A 25,187-nucleotide genomic window follows, 5' to 3' on the forward strand; every position below is an offset into this window, starting at 1 on the left:
AGTCTACAAGAACATGTCCTCATTTCTAAATTCACCTTGAATTGAAATCTTCCTTTTTTGACTTCATATCCATCAGCTCCATTATAAACAACTTCCCACTCTGCACTTCCAAGTATGTTCTCATTCAATTTCTCCATCACAAATGACCCATAATTCCCACTCCATCTACCAGCAATTGTCTTTTTCTTTGCAATCCTCTTCATCACAGATACTCTTATATCCTCTAGCATTGGAATAATATTTTTGGACCTTGCATTCAACAATGTCTTGTTGAATGCCTCACTCAAGTTGTTATCCACCAAATTACATTTGACATCATCTTTGAAGAATGCTTTGCACCAAAACTGCATAGGGTACTTCTGTAGATCTTGAAGTGCTGTACCATCTACCTTCTCCAAAGCTTTCAAACCTTCTGCAAGTAGTGGTTGATTAGGGGTCTTAGCAATCTGCAGGTTAACCTTCCCTCTGTGCTTCTTACTCCAGTTGGCATGGACATGCCTAGCACAATTTCTGTGCTCAACTCCATGGAAGACTTCTTGTATGACACTAGATAACCCCTGCATATTCAGATTGAAGTTAATAATATCATGAATATTGTAACTGAACAGATTTAGCAAAGTCAAGTATTCAATTGGAGTTACCTTTTGCTGATCACTCATTAAGGTCCATTCAGTGAGGTCCTCAATGCACAAATCTGCCTTCAATAGCTGCAGAAACCACCTCCATGATGAGTTATTCTCAATCTCAACTACAGCCCAAGCAATTGGGTACATTTGATTGTTCCCATCTCACTACAACAAAATGTTCTTTTAGCGACATATACTTAGCGGCGTTTATATAAAACCGCCTCTAAATAACTATTTTGAGGTGGTTATAGGAACCACCTCTAAATTTAATAGGGAAATCTAAATAATTAAATAACTCCTACCATCTTAAATCACTCAGTTCTCTTCTCTGCCCTAAATCCTAAATCTCGTCACTCTCTCACATATTCAAAATCAGCCCTAAGATGAAAATCTATTCACACTCTTGCCGCTCATCTTTAGATTCTGGCCAGGTGCATTGAAGAGCTTGGAAGACAACGCAGTTGTGGAAATCGCCGGTGCATTGAGGAGCTTGGAAGACATCACTTTAGATATTGGATTTAATATGGGTTTTTGAGAAATTGCAAAGTAGAGCTTGGATTTTACATTCAACAGCCTTGAGCATTTGAGCGTCGTACTTGTGCTCATTCTTCTCAAAGATCATCTTTAGATCTTCTCAAGTAAGTCTTCTGTCTTGTACTATTATACGGTTCCGAATTGAGATGTAATGATTGATCTGAGATGTTCTATGTATTTACCATTCATAAGAATCGATGCATTATTATTTTTATTGAATATGTTTTTATGATTGTGAATTTTAAGTTTATTGCAAGTGAAAGATAAAATTGGAAGCTTCTATCATTTTCACATTTTGCAGTCCCCTGCTCTAGATAATTTTGCTTGTAGTTTCATTTGTGTACTCTTAATCTGCAGTTCTCTATTTGTACCATCATAATAGGTTTAAAAATGTTGTATGCCTCTTACTGCTGCTTCAGATTAATCTAAAAAAATCTAATTCTAGAGAAGAGATAAAATGCCAAGTCCCTTTAATTTAACCCATCTATTCTGGATAATTGAGAAAATTGTTCAAACTTTATAGTTCGAGAATCAGCTAAACATGTTGTGTTGTGTAGGGTCATACATAATAATAATATAAAATGCCAATTCCAGAATTTTCAGGTTGTGTTTAATCCTAATATGCAACTGATACAGTAGCAATTATTGAGAATGAAGAGTGGACATTAGTTGGCATGATACAATGATTATGTCCATTTATGTGTTTGGAGTATCATTATAGGAATGAGTCTAATAGTTGATGTTTCTTTTTGCATTCATTATGCGTTATCAGTTGATGATGTAGAACATAGTACTTCTTCAAATTATTAGGCAACTCAATACAGTATCAATATTCTATATCAGGAATTGAAAGAGCAAATAATGATTAAATTTTACAGGTTAACATGCTTGCTCTCCTAGAGCTTTGCTCTTTTTCTTCTTATTTTGTTGTTCATTTTTGTTCAAACAGAAATTTGTTTTTCATTTGATGTGTAGGTATGCCAATATAAAAAAGGTTCATGGATATGAGTCGGCCAATGTCTCAACTTAACAACAATCTTCTTCAAGATGGTTTGATGTATTTGTGCTGTTAAACTATGTGTTTCCATATTTGAGTTGTAATTGGTTGATTTGTAATGTAGGTACCCGATGAAGGAAGCAAGCACCAATCTTCACAAGGGAGTGGAAAGCAATATTCATCCTCTAGTCATCATGTTAATGGACAATCTTCTACATGATATGCAATCAGATTACTATAATATTTTTTCATGGAGGCAACTGTAAGTAGTTTCATGTTTTATTTTAATTGGTGGATTTTAGCCCATGATAATGTGATATCAATGCAAAGTCCCAAGAAGCCATCTCACTTGGCTAATTAACCTGCGGTTTCTGTGTTGGGTTGTTTATTTGGAACCACTGACTTTGGGTGTTTTCATTGTTGATATAATGCATGATTGCTGTTAAAGATATTTGATATTTGATACATCACAAAGAAGGGCCTGAATTCTACTTGCTTAATTGATCATTCATCATTGAAAACTAGAACCTACTCCTACTTTAATTCAAATTCAAAATGCGTGCGTAATTGATCATTGAAAATTTAGTTTGAAAAACATTGTTGACTTTGGACTCAATTGTTCAAGAAATATAAGTTACACCTGATTGGTTACACAAGATAACATTTTGCATTTCTACATATATTGCTTCTGTGCCCTTTGTGATATTATGGTGGTCTGAATTCGGCTTGCTTCCCATCTCTATTTTCACTGTCAATTCTCCAATGTGCAAAAAGTTGAAGGTATTCAAAGTTGATTTTTTTTTGTTTTTTGCTTAATCCTTTCCTGGTTTTCTACAGTTTAATTTTATGAGGTATCAAGTGGTTGATTGTTGATACCATCATTGATTATCTATCATATGCTTCTTTAATGCTTTCACTCACTGTTGTTTAATGATTAGTAGTACTAATTGTTTATTGTTTGTCGGTCAATCACCTTTTGCCTTTTGTTAATCACACTTCCTTAGTCAGTCGTCTTTGTGTAATAGGCCTCTATTTGATAGTTTGAATTTTCTTTTTGTTGCATCATTTTCTGTTGTAAGTTATTATTCTTCAAGATTTTTGCAATTGGTACTAGGGGTAGTATTCTAACTACAACCTTTGTTTATTCTTTTGAAGTGGACTTTTCAAACTTTGTTTTATGGGAGAGCACTGGTGCCCAGTGGTGGTTTGCATCCCCGATTGACAGCTGCCAATGAACACTATGATCCGGTCAGGGAACTTCTTCGGCTGGACAACAATCACTTGCATGAAATTAATATTTTTGTGCGGAGTTTGTGTTTTTGGTGGGATCACTTGTTATCAAAAATACTATTGAATACAATGCTAAAATTACTAGTGATTGTTGTTATAAAAAATTACAAGCTATTAATTAATATTATTGATTACTATTGAATTTTATTATTTGAATGTTACATAGAGTTTATTTGTGATTGCAATACACATTTGAATATGAAGATTTTTTTTAAAGAAATACTAGTAGTTGCACCCGTGCGATGCACGGATATTAAAATGAACAAATTGTTACTTTTGATGTATTTATTGTGTAGAAAAAAGCCTAAGCAATTTAGTATTAAAAATGAAAATTGAAATTATGGAGCAATACAAAAAAACTCATAAATGAGAAAATGATTTACAAATTGTTGAATACTTCTTTATATACCACATTCTTAGTGGTATTTACAGATTCACCATTGGTATTACATATTAGGACTTTTAACCCTATCGGATTGTTGACCCTTGAAAGTGCAACGTACAACTGACCATGATTAAAGACCGGCTTTCTCAAAAACAATCCAACATGTGATAATGTTTGTCCTTGACTTTTATTGATAGTCATTGCATATGAAAGCATTAGTGGGAATTGTTTTCTTTGAAACTTGAAAGGTAGCCTTGCATCTGAAGGTGTTAGTGACATCCGCGGTACTAACACTTTTGTTCCTACATGAGGCCCACACATAATTTTAGCTTCAATAACACTATCCGCCAATCTGGTAATTATCAATCGAGTGCCGTTGCAAAGCCCTAGAGAGTGATTAATGTTCCTTAGTAGCATTACTGGGGAACCAACTTTCAGTGTAAGTGAATGATTTGGAACACCAGAACATTTGATGCCATTGAGGAATTCCGGTGTATGTAAGTCAGACAGCATATCAATATTTGCATCCGATTTGCATACAGAATCGCAGCTCAAATAAGTTCTCCCTTCTGCTTCATTTAAATTATTCATGTACTCATTGATGTTGTCAACCACATCCAATGTTGGGGCCAGTATAGCACGGTTCTCCAGAAAATGTTCCTCATTAGGTGTAGTTCTAAACATAGGAAAAGTGTTTTCCACAATAGTTGCTATCGGATCATCCCCACTATCCAATAAATGCTTTTGAGGGATAGAGATTTCAAAATCAACATCACTAGCTTTACCAATATCACCGTCACCAACTGCAGCTTTTGGGGAAGTACTTTGAACACTTTCCATCTACCATGCATGGTGAGCTTGTTCGTGCAGGACCGCAGGGGCCATGTAACATGAATTCTCCAACAGCAGCATAATAATCCGGATCAACTTCTTTGTCTGGGATTTCTGCAGAAATAATTGAGTCCAAATAATCAACCGACTCCTCAGCACGATCTCGCTCGAGGAATAGTAAAATATGCGCGTGAGGTAGTCCCCTCTTCTGGAACTCGATTGTATAAATAACTGAAAGATAATAACAATTTCTTAAGCAAAGTACATGTGATTTAAGACATATAAGTGTCGAGTGCACTTGGAATAAACAAAGCATTTAATAAAAGTATTTACCTGCTCTCACGCTCCCAAAAAGCTTTTTCTTACGACAATCGTTCAACAAACCGTCTAACTTCATTTTGAATATGCGGCTCATTATGTCAGGTCGATCTTCAGGACGCAAGCCTTTTGATGATAGGTAACGGTCAACTTCTGGCCACCTAGGATTGGAAGTAAAGGTAATGAAGAGATCAGGGTATCCAACCCATCGACAGATTGCCATTGCATCCTGGTAGTTTTGAATCATGTATCTGGCGCCACCTGTGAAGCTTGATGGTAATATCACCCGTCGGCCCTGCGCGGAAGGATTAACCTCACCTCGAGTTAAAGCATCCGTTAAACAGCTGTAAGATTCCGATCTCAATCTTTTTTGGTGTGTTCTAACATATAGCAGCCTTCCCGCCTCAACCATGGTATATGCATCAACCAAAAACTGTTGGAAAAGCCTACGGGAATAGAAAAGTGTGGCAGTCTCCATTCTCCTTTCGTGCAAGTGGTAAGCAAAATACTCCCTGGGGCTAACTCTTTTCCTACAATTGTTTCCCACACCAGATACTACATTGAAAGGTATATCTTCTCTATACCCATCCTCGCCGTAAGGAAACAACAATGGGTATTGTAATGGTAGATAGGCGGGATTTAGTTCATTAATTCGCTTCAAACCGCCACCTTTTGTCTCAACCAATATGTCACGTGGCCCCATGTTTGGATCAATATCACTGACAATGAGCGCAGCAACCTCAGAAACCGAAGGTAAGTTGTATGCGCGAGCATCCTTGTGTCTTTTCCCAATCAACTTCATTTTAACATTTGTCGGTTGATTTTGGTCTATAAAATCCCTTGCCATCCTAAATGACTTCACCAAGACATTGTGTTTGTCCAATTCATCCTGTATATTAGCAACAATCTCGGTGTGCATTGTAGTATCTTCTCTATTTGGCCTATTATTATATTGGGACAACAAAGAATACAATAAATTTGTAAATGTTTACTCATGTACAATTAATATTTATGAAATAAAAAACATCAATTATAATTTCTACCTTATAGATTCAATGCGATTTGAGATCTCATTTTGTGTATCATAAATGTACAATTGAGCAAAATTTGGTCGATTTCCATCGTCCGGTAGTAAACTCCCAATGAGATGGTAATTTTGACCGTTAAGCCGGAAAGTAGGTGGTCCACCGCCACGGTTAATCGATCTATCAACTCGGCCACCCATTGAGGTGAAACAAAACATGTTGTTGTATGACCTAATGTGTTTAAGAAAATGCTTACTCTTGTCGTCACCATTAAAAAATAAATTTCCTATAGCTGCAGGCGGGGTCGATTTATTTGGCACTTTGATCTTTCCTTGATTGCAACATATGGAGAACTTTGGCTTACCCCGTACAACTGTCTTGTTCATTCGTTCATCATACCAAAATATAGCTCCACAACTATCACAGAGGTATTGTGCATCTCCGTAATCCGCATATTGAACTACATGTTAGAAGTGGGATTAATATAATGATTAAATTAAATAAGATCATGTGAGAACTTTTGAGAATTTATACTTTCTCAAAGTACTTACCAGGTTCCAACAAAGTCTTATCATTGGTACCAATTGTATTGTCCACACCATCAAAATCCATAAGTAGATCTCGGGCAGCTGAGTTATGTTGAGTATTAATGGTGCTATGATCCATTGTCACGTCATTGCTTTTATTGAGACGATGTGTAATCGTTGCTACATTATTCCCCAAAAAAAAAAAATTAGATGGATGGTTAAGGAATTTAAAACAAACCTTGACTTTAATAAAAATAATTTTAAAATTTTAGTGCAAAAAACAACTTGATAATCAAACATATTAGTATAATGTATTAAAGCGATAGAGACTACCATCTATGGTACTTTTGGTGGCCGTAGCAATGCATGAATGAAGATCTTGCGTAGAGGTATTCTCACTATTGGAATGAATAGTGAGAAAAGGAGTACGTAGTATACCTGTTAACGAATTCCACAATTTTATATGTATTTACAATGGGTAATTATTGTATAAAGTATAGGACAATAAAAAAAAAATTGGAATGCTATTGTTACCATTAGTAATAGTACGCATTGAATGCAAATTTGCAAAATTTACAACATTGTTTTCATCTGTACAATAAAAACAAAGATGTATACCAATTTAGCGTTATTAATGAACCAAATATGTTTCCATGACAGTTTAGGATTGATTTATGTTGGTTCAAACATTTCTAATTGAAAATAAAAACTGTTACCTTGAGTAATGCAACTTAACGGTGTACGTAATGAATTGGAATGGGTTGATGGTAGTACACGTCTTGCTTTAGGATTACATATTGATTGAACATGTTCATGTTGGATGTTGCCGTCTTTGACAGAATTATTTTCATCAACTGAAAAAATATATAATGCATTTAATAAAATAAAAACTACTAATACGGAAAATAAAGTGAGATTAGGCCGCATTATGTAATACAATTTATAAATATTATCATATTATACTACTATATCTTATATAACCTAAACTATACAAATAATCAAATTATACATAATATGAATACAACCTCAAAATGTTTAACATTTCGATGTTATGTTACATATAAAATATAAAATCTTACAATATAATGAATCTATAATAATCACAACAAATTAATATATGGTAGAAGCAAAAATGTACCAGCAAATATTAAGCCCATATCATTAATACAACTCTAACCCAACATAGAAGCCCAAACCCGAAACCCATTAGCCCAAATATAAATAGGGGGTCTCAGCCATCTCTCCCCAACCCTAATCGCCGTTTAGTCTTCCTCATGCTTTGCTGCGCTCGTCCTTCTCTCTACGATCGAAAGCTTTCTCTGATTTCCACCACGACCTACGCTAAAATCACCTATTCTTTATGAAGTGTTGTGAAAAATTATCTGATCTTTGATACCACGTCCTTCTCTCTACGATCTAGAGGTTATTGATTCTGAAGATTATGTAAAATCTATGTTCTCAATGCCGCGTTCACTCGATAAACGACGAAATTTCATTACTCCCCAAGAGATAAGTATCAGATTCACTCATATTGTTAGTAGATCTTCTCTTCAATTAGGTATTAGTTTCGTTTCTGCTAGGGTTTCTTAAATTTTGATGTTCTTAACAATAAAATTGAAATGTAATACCTAAATATATGAAATTAAAATTAAAAATATGTATATATGAACGTGTTCCTGGACATCCGAATTTCCTTCATATGATTTTTTTAGAATGCAGTAACTTAATTTGCGTCTAATGGAATTTATTGCCTTTTTAGGAGAAACGCAAGGACCTACAAATTGATATACTATTTCACAGTCTTCGTGGACAGTTCCTGAGTACGCAGTAGGTAATGGTTTTTAATAATCTAAGGGTGTAGAAATCTAACCTCTTATTGTTGACTGTTGTTTCCTCTTTGCTCCTATGACAGTTGAGGTAGTTATTTTCCTCATCTTGATTTGATTCGAATTGTAGAGATGTGTTCTGCATATATGCTTATTTAGAGGAGAAAGAAAAAATGGCTAATGATAGGGTATATATAAGATTTATCTGTAAAATAGCATATATTAAAACCTTACATGACTTTTGGGTTTTTTGTATTCCTTGGAAAAAGAATTAAAGCAGCCAGAATAATTCATCAATAAATGTGTATTAATTATTCAATTGTTATGAATACATACATATAACTCATGTACATATGTTGAATTTATATCATACAGGAATACTAACATTTGCATTGCAGGTTATGGCATATGATGATAAACAAATTCTGATGCCACAGAAAAATCATATGAATTCGTGTTCTATGTGTATGTAATAGTATAGTTTGTTTTTTCATGCCTATGCAATATTTATAGAAAGAATGTAGTGAGTGCAGTTTTTACACTGTTTTGTAAAGCTTGGGTGGTTATAATGAAAACAGTTGAATGAGGAAATGTTTGTTTACAACTTATTATTTGTAGTAATTATTAGGAAGTACAGTAATTGTATAAACTTCAGACGGTTTATCTTAATATAAAGCAGTGGTTCATATTGTTCTATGTAATAACTTTGATTATATTTGTTTTGACTGGGTTGAAGTTTACACAATAAAAAAGAGTATACTTGATTAATTGTTTATCTTGATTAAAAAAGAGTATACTTAAAAAAAATTACCTGATCAATAATTGATTTATATTGTACATAGTATTCAAAATGTTGGTTATGGGTCCTATTTCTATATTGATTTATGTGTGGTTATAATTTAATGTTGGTTCTGGGTCCTACTTCTATATTTTGTGTACAGTATTTGTATAAATTGTAAATGTTTTAATTTTTTTCTTAAAATCTAAAGTGTTATGTATTTCTGAATTTCATTTTATTCTTCTGTAATACCTGGTTAGTGTTTTCAAGATCACTTAACTTGATACTTAGTCTATACTTTACTCTATGCTTTAGACAAATGTTTTAAGGATCAATTGTTGATTCTTACAAAAAAAAGAATAATAATAAATCTGTGCTTATAGTTTAATGTTGGTTATGGGTACTACTTCTATATTTTGTGTACAGTATTTGTATAAATTGAAAATGGTTTAATATTTTTTTCTTAAAATCTAAAGTACTGTGTATTTCTCAATTTCATTTTATTCTTCTCTATTACCTGGTTAGTGTTTCCCAGATAACTTAACTCCATCCTTAATCTATGCTCTACTCTATGCTTTAGACTAATGTTTTAAGAATCAATTGTTGATTTTCCCAAAAAAAAATAATAATAATAAAAAATTGTGTCTGTTTTGGAAGTATATTTAGTATATATATCCTTTTTTTTCTCAATACATTTGTGATTATTAAATGATGAGCATTAAATTAAGTATCATAAGTGTTTACATTATACAAAAATGTTAAAATGAAAATTGCTTTAATATACATGCATTGTAAATAAGTTTTTTTTTCTCTACAAAACATAGTTTACATTTTGAATAGGAAAATAGATGATGATGCAGCCTCCCTTTATTTGACTTGACAGAATGTGCTTTAGTTGTTGTACCTGAAAAACATGTTAGGACAATAGTAGATAGAATGCAGTAGAGAAAGTAAAATGGAATAGGGAAAAACTTCATTAAAGTGAATGTTCAACATAAATGTCCAGAAAACATAAAACACTTAAGTAGTAGGTCTTAAAAGAAAAAGTGAGGCAACTAATTAATTTTTTCCTTCTTGATAGAGTCAAGTTTTCCTTTCTTCAAGTTGTGTGTAGAAGAAAACTGGTCCAGTAGGCAACGTTTAGTTAAAGGACTGAATTGATTGTCTCCTTCGTGTTGAATCTCTTTACATGCAGTATTAGGACTGTTGACTTCATCCCCTTGAGATGCTTCCTATAAGTGTAAAAAACTGATAGTTAGTATACTAAGAAAATTTAGATGGAAATGACCTAGATAAATAGAAGGATGCACTAATCACATCATTACCATATCTGAATCATCATCTGAACATTCTTCAATCATTTTTGATATAAGGTCCCTTTCTTGATCAGGAGCAAGTGATGAACAGTAAGCAGTAACAATGCCATCATCACGTAGGACCCTCATAACAGTAAAAGCAGAACCATATATGTGCTTGTTCTCTTTTTTAATATTAATTTTGAAGACCATTGCCTTTCCAATCATTGTTTCCAATTCTGTGGAAACTTCACCCTTTTCCTATAGGAAATTTTTATTTATATTAGTAGTTGAAAACAGTGTTTGAGCAGATACTGTGAACTAATAAAATAAAGTAAGTGTAATCCCCACTACCTCATTATAATTTGCTATCAGTTCAGCTGCTGGCATACCAAGTAATTCAGAACACTCCCTGTCCCACATAAGGAAGGGAGCATCACTATGTGCATCAGCCACCCTAACTACCACCTTGTACCTAACTACACCCTTCTGCCACTTGCGTTTACACTTTTCACAAAAAAGCAATCCCTTATCATCTGACTTGAGCTTTTTATTGCAGCCAGCTGATTTGCAGGAAATATAGTACCATTCACCACTTGTCTCAATGCCAGTAATAATTGCAGGTACGTAAAAATCTCCACCCTGATATAAGCATACATGCATTAGAGTTTGTAATGTTGTAATGAAATTTAGAAAGTAAGACAGTTCAAGAATTGTGCACCTCAGTCTGCATATATAGATCAGCTAGTGTGCTTATCACAACAGTTCCAGTTATGAAATCATTAAGCACTGTTTTCTGAGAAAGAATAGAAGTAGTACTGATACTCCTCATAGGTGTGCCTTGACTACCCAACCTGTTTTAATATGGATTACATTAAATAATTTACTTAACTGTTAGACAGTGAAATAAGTATTAGACAGGTTAGGGATCTGACTTAGCCCTAAATTCTGTAAACTCAGGTGAACTGTGATTAATCCACATCTTGGTCGCATCATAGGAGCTTGTTATTCTAACCTCACCTAGAAAAAATTAGTGTAGTATAGGTAAAATAATTGTATACACAGAAAACAATTGTATATAGAGTGGAGTAGGATTACATACCACTGACAACTTTTGCCCTACACATTTGAATCAAAACAATAAGGGGCTCTTCTTGAATTGAATTAAAAAATGGGACCATGGCTGCAACGTGATCATCCCATATGGTACACTTGAGATGTCTATCCCTATTGAACATAGATTTAAACTCTCAAAAATAGACAGAATATGGTAGGCAACAAATGAAGTAGTATATTAATCTATATGATAGTGAAATGTCAGAATTAATTAGTTTAGGAACAACAGGTTTTAGAAATACTTACTGTGTGTCTGCAAGTAAAAAATCCATCAATAAGGATTGTTTGCCGGCAATTACTTTCTCGACTGGAGAATACATTTCAACAACTCTTCCCATAATGTCTTGTTAAAAAATGTAAAATAAATGTCAATAAATCCATAACGGGAAAGTAAACACAGGTATGGAGTAGAAGATTTAAAAAAAAAAGTATGGAGTATGAAGGTACCAAATAGCTCCTTATCATTGACTGTTGTTGAGTCCGACAAAGATTCAAATGATTTAAGGCGAAACATGAAATTAGGGAAGTTTCTATTCTTACTTTCCTTGACAGATGTTTTATAATTGAACTTGATGATATATTTGTGGTGAGATGTTTTGTAGGTATAGTAGTTTGTAACCACTAAGAAATTTTTGACTGAGTACACTTTGCCTTCAATCAATAAACTGCGATACTTGAAAACATCTTCCTTAGGAATCGTTGCATGTATGTATGTACCCTACATATAATTGAACTCAGTGTTTATGAACTGTGAATAGTCTAGAAATATAAAGTGCAAATCATACATCATACATAATGGAAATGAAAATACAACTCAGTGTTTATGAACTGTGAATAGTCTAGAAATATAAAGTGCAAATCATACATCATACATAATGGAAATGAAAATACATTGTTGTAAACTTTTAATTTACCTCTTCGTCATGGAATAAGCACTCTTTGCTTTTGCTTGTAATGCCACCTCGCAATTCAGGAACTTCATATGTTCGCACAAGGCGAACTCTGACTGCTCTCCTAGTGTGCAGAGGAGTAATTTGAGAGGCCAGAATGTATTGGTATGGCATGTTTGCAGTAAGTATGTCAAAGCTGTACCGAAAGGAAGGATATCAAGTGGTTTTAAACTGATTTTAAAACCATTATTTATAGATTGAATATGAAACATTTAGGGTTATGTTATTTAATATTTATTTCATAGTTATTACATGGGAGATTCGAAAAGTTTTTCACACTTCATTTATTTTAAGTCTGTGTGTATTCTATATTAATTGTAGATTATAGATGAAAAGTATCTTATGTTAGTTAGTATATACATCCGCACATATAATTGACATGCCTTAAGTAAATCAGAGAAATAAATGAGGATGCATCGTTCAGATAAATGAATATTGGGACTTTACATATTACATACATATTCCAATAACATCATTCAAAATTAAAACTAATACGGCATAATTTAATACAAAATTGAACAGTCACCAATTGATACAATTAATCAGCAATTTTAAGAAATAAATTCACCCATCAAAACGACACAGTTTCATTTAGGCGGGAAGATGACGTGGCAGAAAAGTTTTTGCTATTGTATAGAGAAAGATAATTAAATGATAATTATTTAGCGACACTTAATTATGAAAACACAAAGTAATTTAGCGACACTTAAAATAACCACCTCTAATATTTTAAAAAATAAATAAAGAAAAATATTTAGCGACACTTAATAACCGCCACTAAGATTTAAATGAACAAATAAATAGATATATTTAGAGGCGGTTTTAAAACCGCCGCTAAAAGCAAAAGTAAAATGCATTACTTTTAGAGGCGGTTATAAAATCGCCGCTAAATGCAATGCTGGTCAAGAATTCCCACACTTGTCTAAAACCGCCTCTAAATCCTCCGCGACACACTATTTAGACACGGTTAAAGAACCACCTCTAAACAACTTAGTGGTGGTTGTAAACCGCCTCTAAATAATAAATTAATCGCCGCTAAATAGCCTTTTTGGTGTAGTGTCTCTACCCACAGCACTGAGTATTTCACCCTTTAGTTTCCCCTTCAAAAAGCAGTCATCCAGTCCAATGAACCTCCTACAACCCTCTAAAAAACCCTTCTTCACTCCAGCAAAACAAACATATATTCTCTCAAATACCAAAGGTGAATTCTCCACAGTACTTGTTGTTTTTATCTTCACTGTACTCCCTTGGTTAGAATTCAAGCACTCTTGTGCATAATCTCTTAGCCTTTTGAACTGGCTTTCATACCCAATATCTAGCTTCTTCAAAATCCCTGTAATTTCCATTCTACATATATTGACAGTTACATTCAAATTCAGTTCAGATATAATGTCCTTGCTCAGGTCTGAATACCCAATACTTGGATTTTGCCTCACCTTCTCTTCATACTTCCATTCTACCCATTTCTGACTAACTATCCCTAAGCTAAACTGAGAGTTGCATTTATGCTCCAACATAATGGCTTTCACCTGAAAGCACCTAGTTCTTTCTTCCCACCCTGCACTAACATGAAACTCACACCCCTTTCCAAGGCACTCAACCCTAACATATTTTAACCCATTCTTTTTCCAAAATAAGTCTCTCTTTGTGTGTACAACATATGAAATCATAGCAAGCTTAAATTGCACATTGTCATCAAAGTACATACCTAATTCAATAAAATGTGGATTTGATTTAGGGTTGTACTTAGGGTGTTTATCGTTGTACTTTGATTGCACCTCAACCCCATCCTCATTCTCCAAATCTTCTTCAACTGTTGGAGGATCTTGTGAATCATAATACACTGAGTCTGCATCATCTCCTAAGGGATTTCCATATGGTAGCACATAAGGTGGTATTGGTACATCATCTACTCTACCTTTTGTTTTTCTCTTCAGCCCCCTTTTCCTTTCTATGTGCTCACTGTCACTTGTTATGTGCTCACTGCCACTGGTAATGTGCTCACTTCCAATGCTTAAATCAGTATCCTGCTCACTGTAATAATCACTCCCTAGTCCAGAATATGCTTCTGCCTCCTCAACTCCAAAATCATCCCCTGGTTCTGCCTCCTCACCTCCATAATCAGCCCCTAGTTCTTCCTCCTCACCCCTAAAATCAACTTCTAGTTCTGCTTCCTCACCCCTTATGTTAGCCTCTACTTCATTCCCCTCATCCTCAGCTTGAACTACACTACCCCTTTCAGGCCCAGGTAAAGATAAAGCACCCACCTCAGGCTCATCTATCCCATGTTCTACATAAATCTCACACCTTTTATTTTCACTTGCAATCTGAGCTAAGTGGAGACTAGTAGCATCATTATGAAGTAGTTTTAAAGCTGTAAATGGTTCTGTGGTCAACTTATAAGTCAGTGAGGATATTTTCCCATATCTTTGGTCTTTTATATACTTAACTAGGTGGGGATAACATATTAAGTCAGGGTCCAAGTGCACTACTTCAGTCTCACCATTCACATATGTAAGCATAGGCTTTTGCATAAAATTTCCACCATGATGAATAATTAGTTCCACACTTTCACACATCCTGGAAAAAAAAAATCAATGCATATTTAAACATAAAAGCAACACCACACCACACTGTCTCACTTTATACACACAATGCAGTATACCAGGACCACTACATCACGTTCAAATACTTTGGCGCAAAGCAAAAGACATACAGCAGGCAACAGGACCCACTACATCACTTTAATCAAATACAGCAGACAGTAGGACCACACCACATCAAAATCAATGCAAAATCTATACTTTAATCAAAGCAAAACCAGGACCACAACACATCATATCCAAAGCCTNCATCCAGTCCAATGAACCTCCTACAACCCTCTAAAAAACCCTTCTTCACTCCAGCAAAACAAACATATATTCTCTCAAATACCAAAGGTGAATTCTCCACAGTACTTGTTGTTTTTATCTTCACTGTACTCCCTTGGTTAGAATTCAAGCACTCTTGTGCATAATCTCTTAGCCTTTTGAACTGGCTTTCATACCCAATATCTAGCTTCTTCAAAATCCCTGTAATTTCCATTCTACATATATTGACAGTTACATTCAAATTCAGTTCAGATATAATGTCCTTGCTCAGGTCTGAATACCCAATACTTGGATTTTGCCTCACCTTCTCTTCATACTTCCATTCTACCCATTTCTGACTAACTATCCCTAAGCTAAACTGAGAGTTGCATTTATGCTCCAACATAATGGCTTTCACCTGAAAGCACCTAGTTCTTTCTTCCCACCCTGCACTAACATGAAACTCACACCCCTTTCCAAGGCACTCAACCCTAACATATTTTAACCCATTCTTTTTCCAAAATAAGTCTCTCTTTGTGTGTACAACATATGAAATCATAGCAAGCTTAAATTGCACATTGTCATCAAAGTACATACCTAATTCAATAAAATGTGGATTTGATTTAGGGTTGTACTTAGGGTGTTTATCGTTGTACTTTGATTGCACCTCAACCCCATCCTCATTCTCCAAATCTTCTTCAACTGTTGGAGGATCTTGTGAATCATAATACACTGAGTCTGCATCATCTCCTAAGGGATTTCCATATGGTAGCACATAAGGTGGTATTGGTACATCATCTACTCTACCTTTTGTTTTTCTCTTCAGCCCCCTTTTCCTTTCTATGTGCTCACTGTCACTTGTTATGTGCTCACTGCCACTGGTAATGTGCTCACTTCCAATGCTTAAATCAGTATCCTGCTCACTGTAATAATCACTCCCTAGTCCAGAATATGCTTCTGCCTCCTCAACTCCAAAATCATCCCCTGGTTCTGCCTCCTCACCTCCATAATCAGCCCCTAGTTCTTCCTCCTCACCCCTAAAATCAACTTCTAGTTCTGCTTCCTCACCCCTTATGTTAGCCTCTACTTCATTCCCCTCATCCTCAGCTTGAACTACACTACCCCTTTCAGGCCCAGGTAAAGATAAAGCACCCACCTCAGGCTCATCTATCCCATGTTCTACATAAATCTCACACCTTTTATTTTCACTTGCAATCTGAGCTAAGTGGAGACTAGTAGCATCATTATGAAGTAGTTTTAAAGCTGTAAATGGTTCTGTGGTCAACTTATAAGTCAGTGAGGATATTTTCCCATATCTTTGGTCTTTTATATACTTAACTAGGTGGGGATAACATATTAAGTCAGGGTCCAAGTGCACTACTTCAGTCTCACCATTCACATATGTAAGCATAGGCTTTTGCATAAAATTTCCACCATGATGAATAATTAGTTCCACACTTTCACACATCCTGGAAAAAAAAAATCAATGCATATTTAAACATAAAAGCAACACCACACCACACTGTCTCACTTTATACACACAATGCAGTATACCAGGACCACTACATCACGTTCAAATACTTTGGCGCAAAGCAAAAGACATACAGCAGGCAACAGGACCCACTACATCACTTTAATCAAATACAGCAGACAGTAGGACCACACCACATCAAAATCAATGCAAAATCTATACTTTAATCAAAGCAAAACCAGGACCACAACACATCATATCCAAAGCCTTTTCACAGCATATTCGCATATACTTCTCAATTACCAAATTCCTATATTATTCGCATATATAGTCCTACGTACCTTACTTACTCGTCATTCGCATAAATTCCAAATGCCTTCGTTCGTGCTCCATCGTCCGTCTAATGGTTCGTCCACTACCTCGTTGCGCTTAGGAATTTAGGGTTTCAGTCGTCGGAGGCTCGTCGTCCGTCCACTGGTTCGTCCTTAATTCAACGCGATTTAGAGTGAGAGGAGAAATTGAAATTAGGGTTAGCTTTTGTGTATCAAATTTGGGTTTAATTGAAGGAGTTGATGAAATGGCTACCACCTCAACTAATTTTAACACGTCAAGAAGTAAACACATCCACATCAACATCGTATTACCTGTTACCTAAACGAAACTGGCTAAACAGACTAGGTGGAAAAAAAAATTTGGTTTGTGACTCGAATAGTCACTTATAAAAGTCTAGGGTGCGGCATGACAAATGACTTATGGTTCATGGTGCGGGATGGCACTTTAGCCTTTTTTTTTTTTTAATTAGTAAACATATTGCTGAATATAGAGTTGTCCAAAAATGTGTGAATGTAGAGGTTTCAAAGTTTGAATGTAGAGTATAAAAATCGTGAATGTAGATTTATGATTGTGTGAATGTAGAGTTGCCCAGAAATGTGTGAATGTGGAGGTTTCAAATTGTGAATATGGAGTATAGAAATCGTGAATTTAGAGTTATGCATGTGTGAATCTGTAATAGAGTTAAGAAGTTCTAGCAACTTATAGCCATGTAATGTGTGAATGTAGAGTTCTCAAGTTTTGAATATGGAGTATAGGACATGTGAATATAGAGTTTTGAATGTGTGAATGCATAACAGTGATAATATAGTTACTAAACATATAATCCTGTAATGTGTGAATGTGGAGTTTACAAATTGTGAATGTAGAGTATAATGTATGTGAATGTAGAGTATAGTGTATGTGAATGTAAACCCAGGTCCACGACATAACAACCATTATATACTCGTATTAATTTAGTTTACAGGTGGATGTCCATCAGTCCATGGTATGATGGTGTAATAATAATCAAATCCAACCCAGAGCCTTAGAGCTACATGATTCGTTGATTGTGAAACAATTACTCCGTAAATCAATACAATCACTAATACTACAAGATTATTCATTTTGTTTGGATGTGGTCACTGGGATGATATATTGTTTGCATTAGTTTAGTCAACTATCGATTTTACATACTAAAAATCTCAATTCATTCGCAACTTGAAAAATTTGACATCATTTTGTATCTCAACAGTTCTAATTTGATTACCTTTGTTGCTTAATAAAAAAAATCAAAAACTATTATGATAATATTTTCACATGCCTAAACACAATGATCAAGTGATCTTTGTTTGTATTAAGTCTTAAATTTGTTATACGAGAGTTAGATTCCTAACAAGTCATACTGAAGTTATTATAATGCTTTTAAAATTGAAGAATATTGAAAATAAGAAGCTAAGAAGTGAAAAATAATGTTGTAAAAGTGATTTTGATATAAGAAAGAGAATAAAATGTAAATTTACTGTTATACTCCTCAAATTTCAACTAGTTTTAAATTTTTCCGTTAGTTTAAACTGTCGAGGACCAAATGCGCCACTATAACTAGGGGACTAAAGTCGGATATGGTCATAACCCTGGGACTGAGTCGAAACTTAGTTAAAACTCAGAGACCAAAGACGTCATTTTTACAAAAATTTAAGAGCCTAGTTAACTCCTAGTATAAACTATAAAGTTTAGAGACTTATTTTGATTATTTTTATAGTTTGTTTTTCTTTTTTCTTCATCTCCCCCTTAAAAACTAACCGAAAAAACTCATTCACTATAAGGCGGAGGGCAAATTATGCTATTGATCCGATCCACTTTGTAATATGAAATAGCGTTCATATTTACAATTTTAGATCTCAATATACAAAATTACATTACTCAATATTCACAATTTTTGAACTTTATATTCATATTTTTGTTATATAGATTCAACGAATTGTGTTATACTATTGAATGTAAAATTATGAAATTGTGAATATAGTGTTCCAAAATTGTGAGAATAAAATTTTAAAATTGTAAACATGGATCCGAATCCACCTTGCAAAGTGAACAAAGATTCATGGCATAACAACCGGATGCAGAGAGCCTGTTATTTCTGGGCTCAATTAAAACCATAATTCCAGTCCTTCTAAACTTTGTTGATGTGTTATAGTATTGATAAGCAATAACGATTGAAACAAAATGGAAGATAACGAACTAGCCATCGCTACTGTATGTAACAATGGAACAAAACTACTTCCGGGGGTGAGTACTTTCCGGTCCACCGCCTCCGGCGGCGACTTTGGCAACATCGGCGGCGCTAGCTTCCGGCTTTTTCTTGGCATACAAAGTGAAGTACCAAACGGCACCGGAGATGGCGACGCCGGCGATGGCGATGGTGGTGAGGCTGAAGGGAAGCTGGCGTCTCTGGTGGAGAACGGTGCCGGGGTTGTGGCCGGGCGGCCGCTTCGACTCTTCCACTCCGGCCCTCTTCACTTCCTCCGGACTCATCTTGTGGGTGTCCGCCGCGTTTCTCCGTTCTTGTTTTCCCGTTCCCGACTCCATTGTTAACTGTTTGGTTTGCAGATCAAAAGAGAGGCTAGCAGGGGTTTCAATTTGAACGGTGATGATGGTCTTTGGTGTGTCTGGGCAGGTAGTTGCTAGGTGTAAGTTTTGTCGACACGTGTCCCTCTCTGCTCTCTCTTTGCTTACGGCTATGACGAGTGTCTGTAAATTCATGAACCCGCTAAATAATATTTTAAGAAATTTTCACTTTCGTCCCCCAATTATGACATAATAACACATAACAAGTGTCAATTTTGATCTTAGGAGTATTAGCAAAATGACAATTTTGATTCACATGTTTAATTATTATTAATTTTCATTTACTATTATTATTTTTGTGTCAAAATTAATCACTTCGGTCACACCTCTGACTAAAACATGCTACAATGTGTAATTTGTAAGTTATTTTTGTCCATTCATACATTAATGGAATTGACTTATTATACATAAATAGACGAAAATACCATTACAAATTACACAATACGATATGTTTTAGTCAAAAGAGTGATCGGCGTGATTAATTTGACACAAAAAAATAATTGTGGATAAAAATTGATAGTAATTAAACATGTAAACTAAAACTATGATCACTAGTACAAAATTGAACATAGAAAATTGACTTTCCGCTACACTTAAAAAAAAAAAAGAAAAAAAAAAAGAAAAAGAAGAAGAGTAGCGTATAGTTGGAAAAAAAAAATACAGTCGTGGATAACCTTGTACAAGTGTAACAAATATGCAGTCGCAGATACCCTATAGGTTCATTGATTAGATTATTCTTTCATAAGACAAGATCGATATACTCTATGCATACCTTCAGTAGATTCACTCATCAAATTGTTTTCTCACAAAGCAAGATATATTGAATACATACCTTCTTATAGTGACCGCAAGCCTATATATATGAAGATACACTCCAACTTATTATCGACATGAAAATAACAAATTATTTAAATTAATAATATTTATTTCAAGCAATAATATTTAGTAAATTCAGAATCAAAATAATTTTAAAATTTTAGTTACACTTTAATAGTTAAAAAATTGTTTGTCAATCTCAACGATTAATTATTTAACACAAAATGATATAAATAAAAAATAACTAAAGTCTCACTTTAAAAATTTAAAATCCTATTATTAATATTAATATAATTTATTAATGATAGATACAATCTGCCACTACACATAATTAAAAGAAAATTTATTTATTATATAGTAATAATTCATGAATAATATGAGTATAATTAATGGATTAAAACTATTATCTTTCTTAAAATTAATCTTGTTTAAATTGTTACTTAATTTTTTTTTTATTAAAAACATAAATACGAAAATATACATAAATTTCCTTTTTCTTCAACTCTGTTACACTATATTATTGTTTATAACTATTTTCTCAAAATACAAAAAATAAATACCCACTATGTTCTCAAACACAAAGAAAACTCATGACCACTTTAATTTGTGGCTAACCTTTGTACCATTAGACCTTTAGACCGCAGGGTCATTGCGGCATAAACTTACTTAAAAAGTAAGAAGCTAAGTTTTACGATTTAAGAATTCATTTTCATTTTAAAAAAGGAAAATGGCACTTTTTCTCCTATGTTATGTGCATATAGCACTTTTTCCTCATGTGTTATTAAAGTGGTTATTTTTCCCCTTAAAATGTTAAATTGGCATTTCTACCCTTAAAAATAATTATTTCATTTATATTTCTTCTCCAACAAATTATTACTTATATGTATGGATGATCACGATTCGGTTCGAACCTAACCAAACACTGTAGCAATCATACCGAAATAGTATGGACGGTTTTGGTTACGATTCAGAACCGAAAAAAATAAAATTAAATAATTGTTGAACCGTGAACTGGAACTGAACCACAGTCATATATGGTGAAAATGATCAAACACTTATTTTGATCAATCGGTACGGTTCAATTACAATTTCGATTTTGAACCGCCAATAAGAACTTATTTATTTATTTATTTTTAATTTTATTCTTATTTAAAAATAGTCTTAATTCAACAATTATTTTATTTTGTTTTTTCAGTTATGAATTGTAACCGTAACCGTCCATACTATTTAAATTCAATTGTTACAGTGTTCGATTAGGTTCGTATCGAACCATATCTTCCATACATATTAGTAAACTTGGATGGAGAATAAAAATAAATGAATAATTATTTTAAGGATAAAAATGTCAATTTAACATTAAGGGGGGAAGTTACCACTTTTAAAATAACTGAGGGTGGAGCCACTTTAATAACACAGGGAGGAAAAGTGCTATATACACCTAACATAGGGAGAAAAAGCGTCATTTTCTCTTTTAAAAATTCTTCAATTTTTTTTTTTGTTTGATTGATCCAACTCAAAAACAAGAGTACATACATGAATTATTATATTATTCGAGAATAGAATTCATATATACTCAAAGACTTCTTCTACAAGTGTTAATCGATCACTGTACTACTCGATTTTGCATTTATGCAACTACTAATTCGTTTGTCAATGGCCTCGTATAGAAACATAAAACTAACGTTGTTCTAGGTTGCTAGAAAGTATGGTGATACAGCCTGAGGTTATATAGAAATATGTCAGGAGTTAAGTTCCAGAAAATAAGAAAAGAAGACATATATAGTTAAGTGACAGCACTAATTTCAAAAAATATAATTGAAATAAGAGAATAGAATATCACCAACAAATTTAGTATATATTCTTTAATCTCTTTCTTCAAATTATTCATACAGAATCATAAAATTATCCATTACCCTATAACTATGTTATAATAATAATAATATAACATGGTGTATGATATGGGCGGAGAATCATATGATATGCAAAAGAAGTCTATTTGCGGGGATGCGTCTCCTCCGGACTGGCTGCCCCGGCGGATACTCTGGCGACGTCTCCGGCACTCGCTTCCCGCTTCTTCTTGGTGTAGATGGTGAAATACCAAACCGCGCCAATGATGGCGACCCCGCCTAGCGCCATGCTTGCCGGGCTGTACGGCAGACCTCGCCGCTGGTGCAGCACTTCTGCGGCCGGGTTTGCTCTCTTTGGTCCCTCCGCCGCGCTCGTCCTCGGCGCATCCGCCATACTCGCGATATATGATAAGGGGATAACTTCCTTTAAAAAAAAATAAAATTAATTTATGTTTTGTTCAGATTTGCTATATGCATATATGGATTGCTGAATCATTTTATGGGGAGATCGTTTTATGCGTGTTTGAGTTGGTGCGGCAGCTTGGGCTTTGCATGAGAGAAGACGTTAAAGTCCGTAGAATATTAACGCGTGGCAGATAGCGCTGCTGGTTGATGACACCTGGACTCCTGAGTCACAAGTACAACTGCAACGTGTTTTCCCTGAGAGTTATGCTACATGCCAAAGGCCTTTTTCATCGAGCTGCGTAACTGTGGCCGTCCCAAGTGAGAAGTCACAGGTTTAATCTCCTGTGGGGCGTTGGCTCATATTAAAAAAAGAGTTATGGCTGTTATGCTACATGCCAAAGGCCTTTTCCATCGAGCGGCATAGCTGTGGCTTTCCCAAGTGAGAGGTCACATGTTTAATCTCCCGTGGGGCGTTGGCTCGTATTAAAAAAAGAGTTATGCTACTCTTACTTTTACCCCATGATGTGACAAATAAATATTGAATATTTTTATTATTCTACTTTTACTTTTAACTTATGATGTGACAAATAAATATTAAATATTTTTATTATGTGGGTTCCAAGATAAGTGTCTATATCAAAAATTTGTAAGATAAAATACTTTCCGTTGTAGAGTTGTGTAAGATAATATTTACTTAATTTTGTTAGAAAATGTGTAAAAAGTAATTGTGACAACTAATTCCGGGCCGGGGAGTATAATCAATGGTGAATAACAACAAGACAACGGTCAGGATCAAAATAAAGTATAATTAAGTCATGCAGTGAAAGAAGCGTTACACATAAATGCCTTTGAATCCTGACCGTTAAAGGGACAAATACTTTCCGTTGTAGAGTTGGCGACAAAACAATATACTCCGTATTCCAGTTCTCGTAATCCCAGAACATAAATTAAACAAATGCTTTTCAGCTACCTGACAACTCCAACGGCTAGTTTTCACTTTTCACTCTCCCTCTGCGCTATATATACTCACCATCCCTTCTTCTCTTCCCCAGCAACCATCTCATCTCTTTTCTTCTCTTCTCTCCTATTCTCTCTCGCTGATAATAGCGTTTCTTCAAGCAGAGAAAATTAAACAAAAATGGCTGGTTTTTCTTCTTCTTCTTCTTATTCAGTGGCGGTTCTGTTGTTATTCTTCCTCTTCATCAGCTTCACAGAAGCTAGAGACCACTTGGTCGGCGGCAAATCTGACGCCTGGAAAATCCCTTCTTCTCCTTCCGATTCTCTGAATAACTGGGCCGAGAAAACTCGCTTCCTCCCCGGTGACTCTCTAGGTAAAATACTTACTATAAATAATATTCACTTTGGAAAGTTGCGTATTCGCAACTAGTTATAATTGTACATAAAATTGTGTATTCGCTACTAGTTATAATTTTTTGCCTAATTAGTGGTATCGACTTAATGTTTTTGTGGTGGTTTTGCAGTGTGGAAATATGACGGCAAAACGGACGCGGTGCTAGAAGTGAGCAAGAGGGACTACGTGACCTGCAACACATCAATGCCGATCGGGGCCCACAATGACGGGGACACGAAGATAGTGCTGGAGCGATCCGGGCCGTACTACTTCATCAGCGGTGCAGAGGGGCATTGCCAGAAGGGGCAGAAGTTGATTGTGGTGGTTATGTCTGAGAAGCACACCAGGAAGTTCTTGGAGGCGGCGGCGCCTTCTCCGGCGGATGAGGTTGAAGCTCCGGCGGTGGCTCCGACTAGCGGAGCTGTAGGCTTGAAGGGCAGCTTGGGTGTGGGACTTGGGCTTATGGTTGGGTTGTTGTTTCTGATGTGAGTGAGAGTGAGACATTTATAGAATTTTGGTAGATCTCCATTTGGTGTATGGAGTTTCATATTCTTTAATTTAATTCATTTATTTTGATGGTATTTTAATTTAATGATATTAATATATTGGTGTTTTTTTTTTTTTTGGTTAACAAAATATTCTTTACCTCCCAAACGAACAGAATAAGCAATTCTGAAAATTTCTTAAATTTTTAATGTTTTAAAGTATCCAAATTTAGTTTTTTTTTTTAATAAATCAATACCGATTTTTTTGTTTTGTTTTTTTTAGTTAATTTAAAAGAATTACTTAATTCTTGTGAGTATTAACCATCATGAATTAATTTCACTTTTGTTCCTATAACTTTTGAGGTTCTCTATTGCACAGTTTTGATTTTTTTAATTTTAATTTTTTATTGGTTTTGGTCATTCCAACCAAATTGACAGCGAAATGTTGCCAAGATTTTATATTTTTAGTGGTAAATTTGTCATCACAAGGAAACATCTTTAATAAACAAAATCATTGTAAAATCATAT

At 34.6% G+C, this 25,187-nt stretch overlaps 3 protein-coding genes across 3 annotated transcripts; 1 reads left to right on the top strand and 2 right to left on the bottom strand.

Annotated features, from left to right (window-relative positions):
* Positions 1-10,028: 10,028 nt before the first annotated feature.
* Positions 10,029-12,612, bottom strand: LOC116023405 (replication protein A 70 kDa DNA-binding subunit D-like). Its single transcript, XM_031264404.1, has 9 exons — positions 12,463-12,612; positions 12,193-12,266; positions 11,535-11,659; positions 11,368-11,452; positions 11,154-11,286; positions 10,787-11,074; positions 10,463-10,693; positions 10,260-10,369; positions 10,029-10,041 (listed from the first exon to the last, which is right to left on the bottom strand). Exons 1-9 carry the CDS (start codon positions 12,610-12,612, stop codon positions 10,029-10,031), a joined length of 1,209 nt encoding a protein of 402 aa, XP_031120264.1.
* A 6,627-nt stretch (positions 12,613-19,239) lies between these two features.
* Positions 19,240-19,762, bottom strand: LOC116021533. The gene has a single exon (XM_031261957.1). It carries the CDS (start codon positions 19,714-19,716, stop codon positions 19,405-19,407), a length of 312 nt encoding a protein of 103 aa, XP_031117817.1. The 5' UTR covers positions 19,717-19,762; the 3' UTR covers positions 19,240-19,404.
* Positions 19,763-23,881: 4,119 nt separating this feature from the next.
* On the top strand, positions 23,882-24,793 carry LOC116023039 (early nodulin-like protein 3). Its single transcript, XM_031263986.1, has 2 exons — positions 23,882-24,154; positions 24,305-24,793. Exons 1-2 carry the CDS (start codon positions 23,962-23,964, stop codon positions 24,661-24,663), a joined length of 552 nt encoding a protein of 183 aa, XP_031119846.1. The 5' UTR covers positions 23,882-23,961; the 3' UTR covers positions 24,664-24,793.
* Positions 24,794-25,187: the final 394 nt, after the last annotated feature.

This window comes from Ipomoea triloba, chromosome 6 (genome assembly GCF_003576645.1).
Source record: "Ipomoea triloba cultivar NCNSP0323 chromosome 6, ASM357664v1".
In the NCBI taxonomy this organism is placed as follows: domain Eukaryota; kingdom Viridiplantae; phylum Streptophyta; class Magnoliopsida; order Solanales; family Convolvulaceae; genus Ipomoea; species Ipomoea triloba.

What these genes read in the sequence shown, in the direction of transcription:
- LOC116023405 (XM_031264404.1), bottom strand. Translation starts at nt 12,612, where the DNA reads ATGCCATACCAATACATTCTGGCCTCTCAAATTACTCCTCTGCACACT. An exon ending in GCTTATTCCATGACGAAGAG is followed by an intron (nt 12,267 to 12,462) that starts GTAAATTAAAAG and finishes AATTATATGTAG; the next exon opens with GGTACATACATACATGCAAC. An exon ending in CAGATGATGATTCAGATATG is followed by an intron (nt 10,370 to 10,462) that starts GTAATGATGTGA and finishes TTACACTTATAG; the next exon opens with GAAGCATCTCAAGGGGATGA.
- LOC116021533 (XM_031261957.1), bottom strand. Translation starts at nt 19,716, where the DNA reads ATGGAGTCGGGAACGGGAAAACAAGAACGGAGAAACGCGGCGGACACC.
- LOC116023039 (XM_031263986.1), top strand. Translation starts at nt 23,962, where the DNA reads ATGGCTGGTTTTTCTTCTTCTTCTTCTTATTCAGTGGCGGTTCTGTTG. An exon ending in CCTCCCCGGTGACTCTCTAG is followed by an intron (nt 24,155 to 24,304) that starts GTAAAATACTTA and finishes GTGGTTTTGCAG; the next exon opens with TGTGGAAATATGACGGCAAA.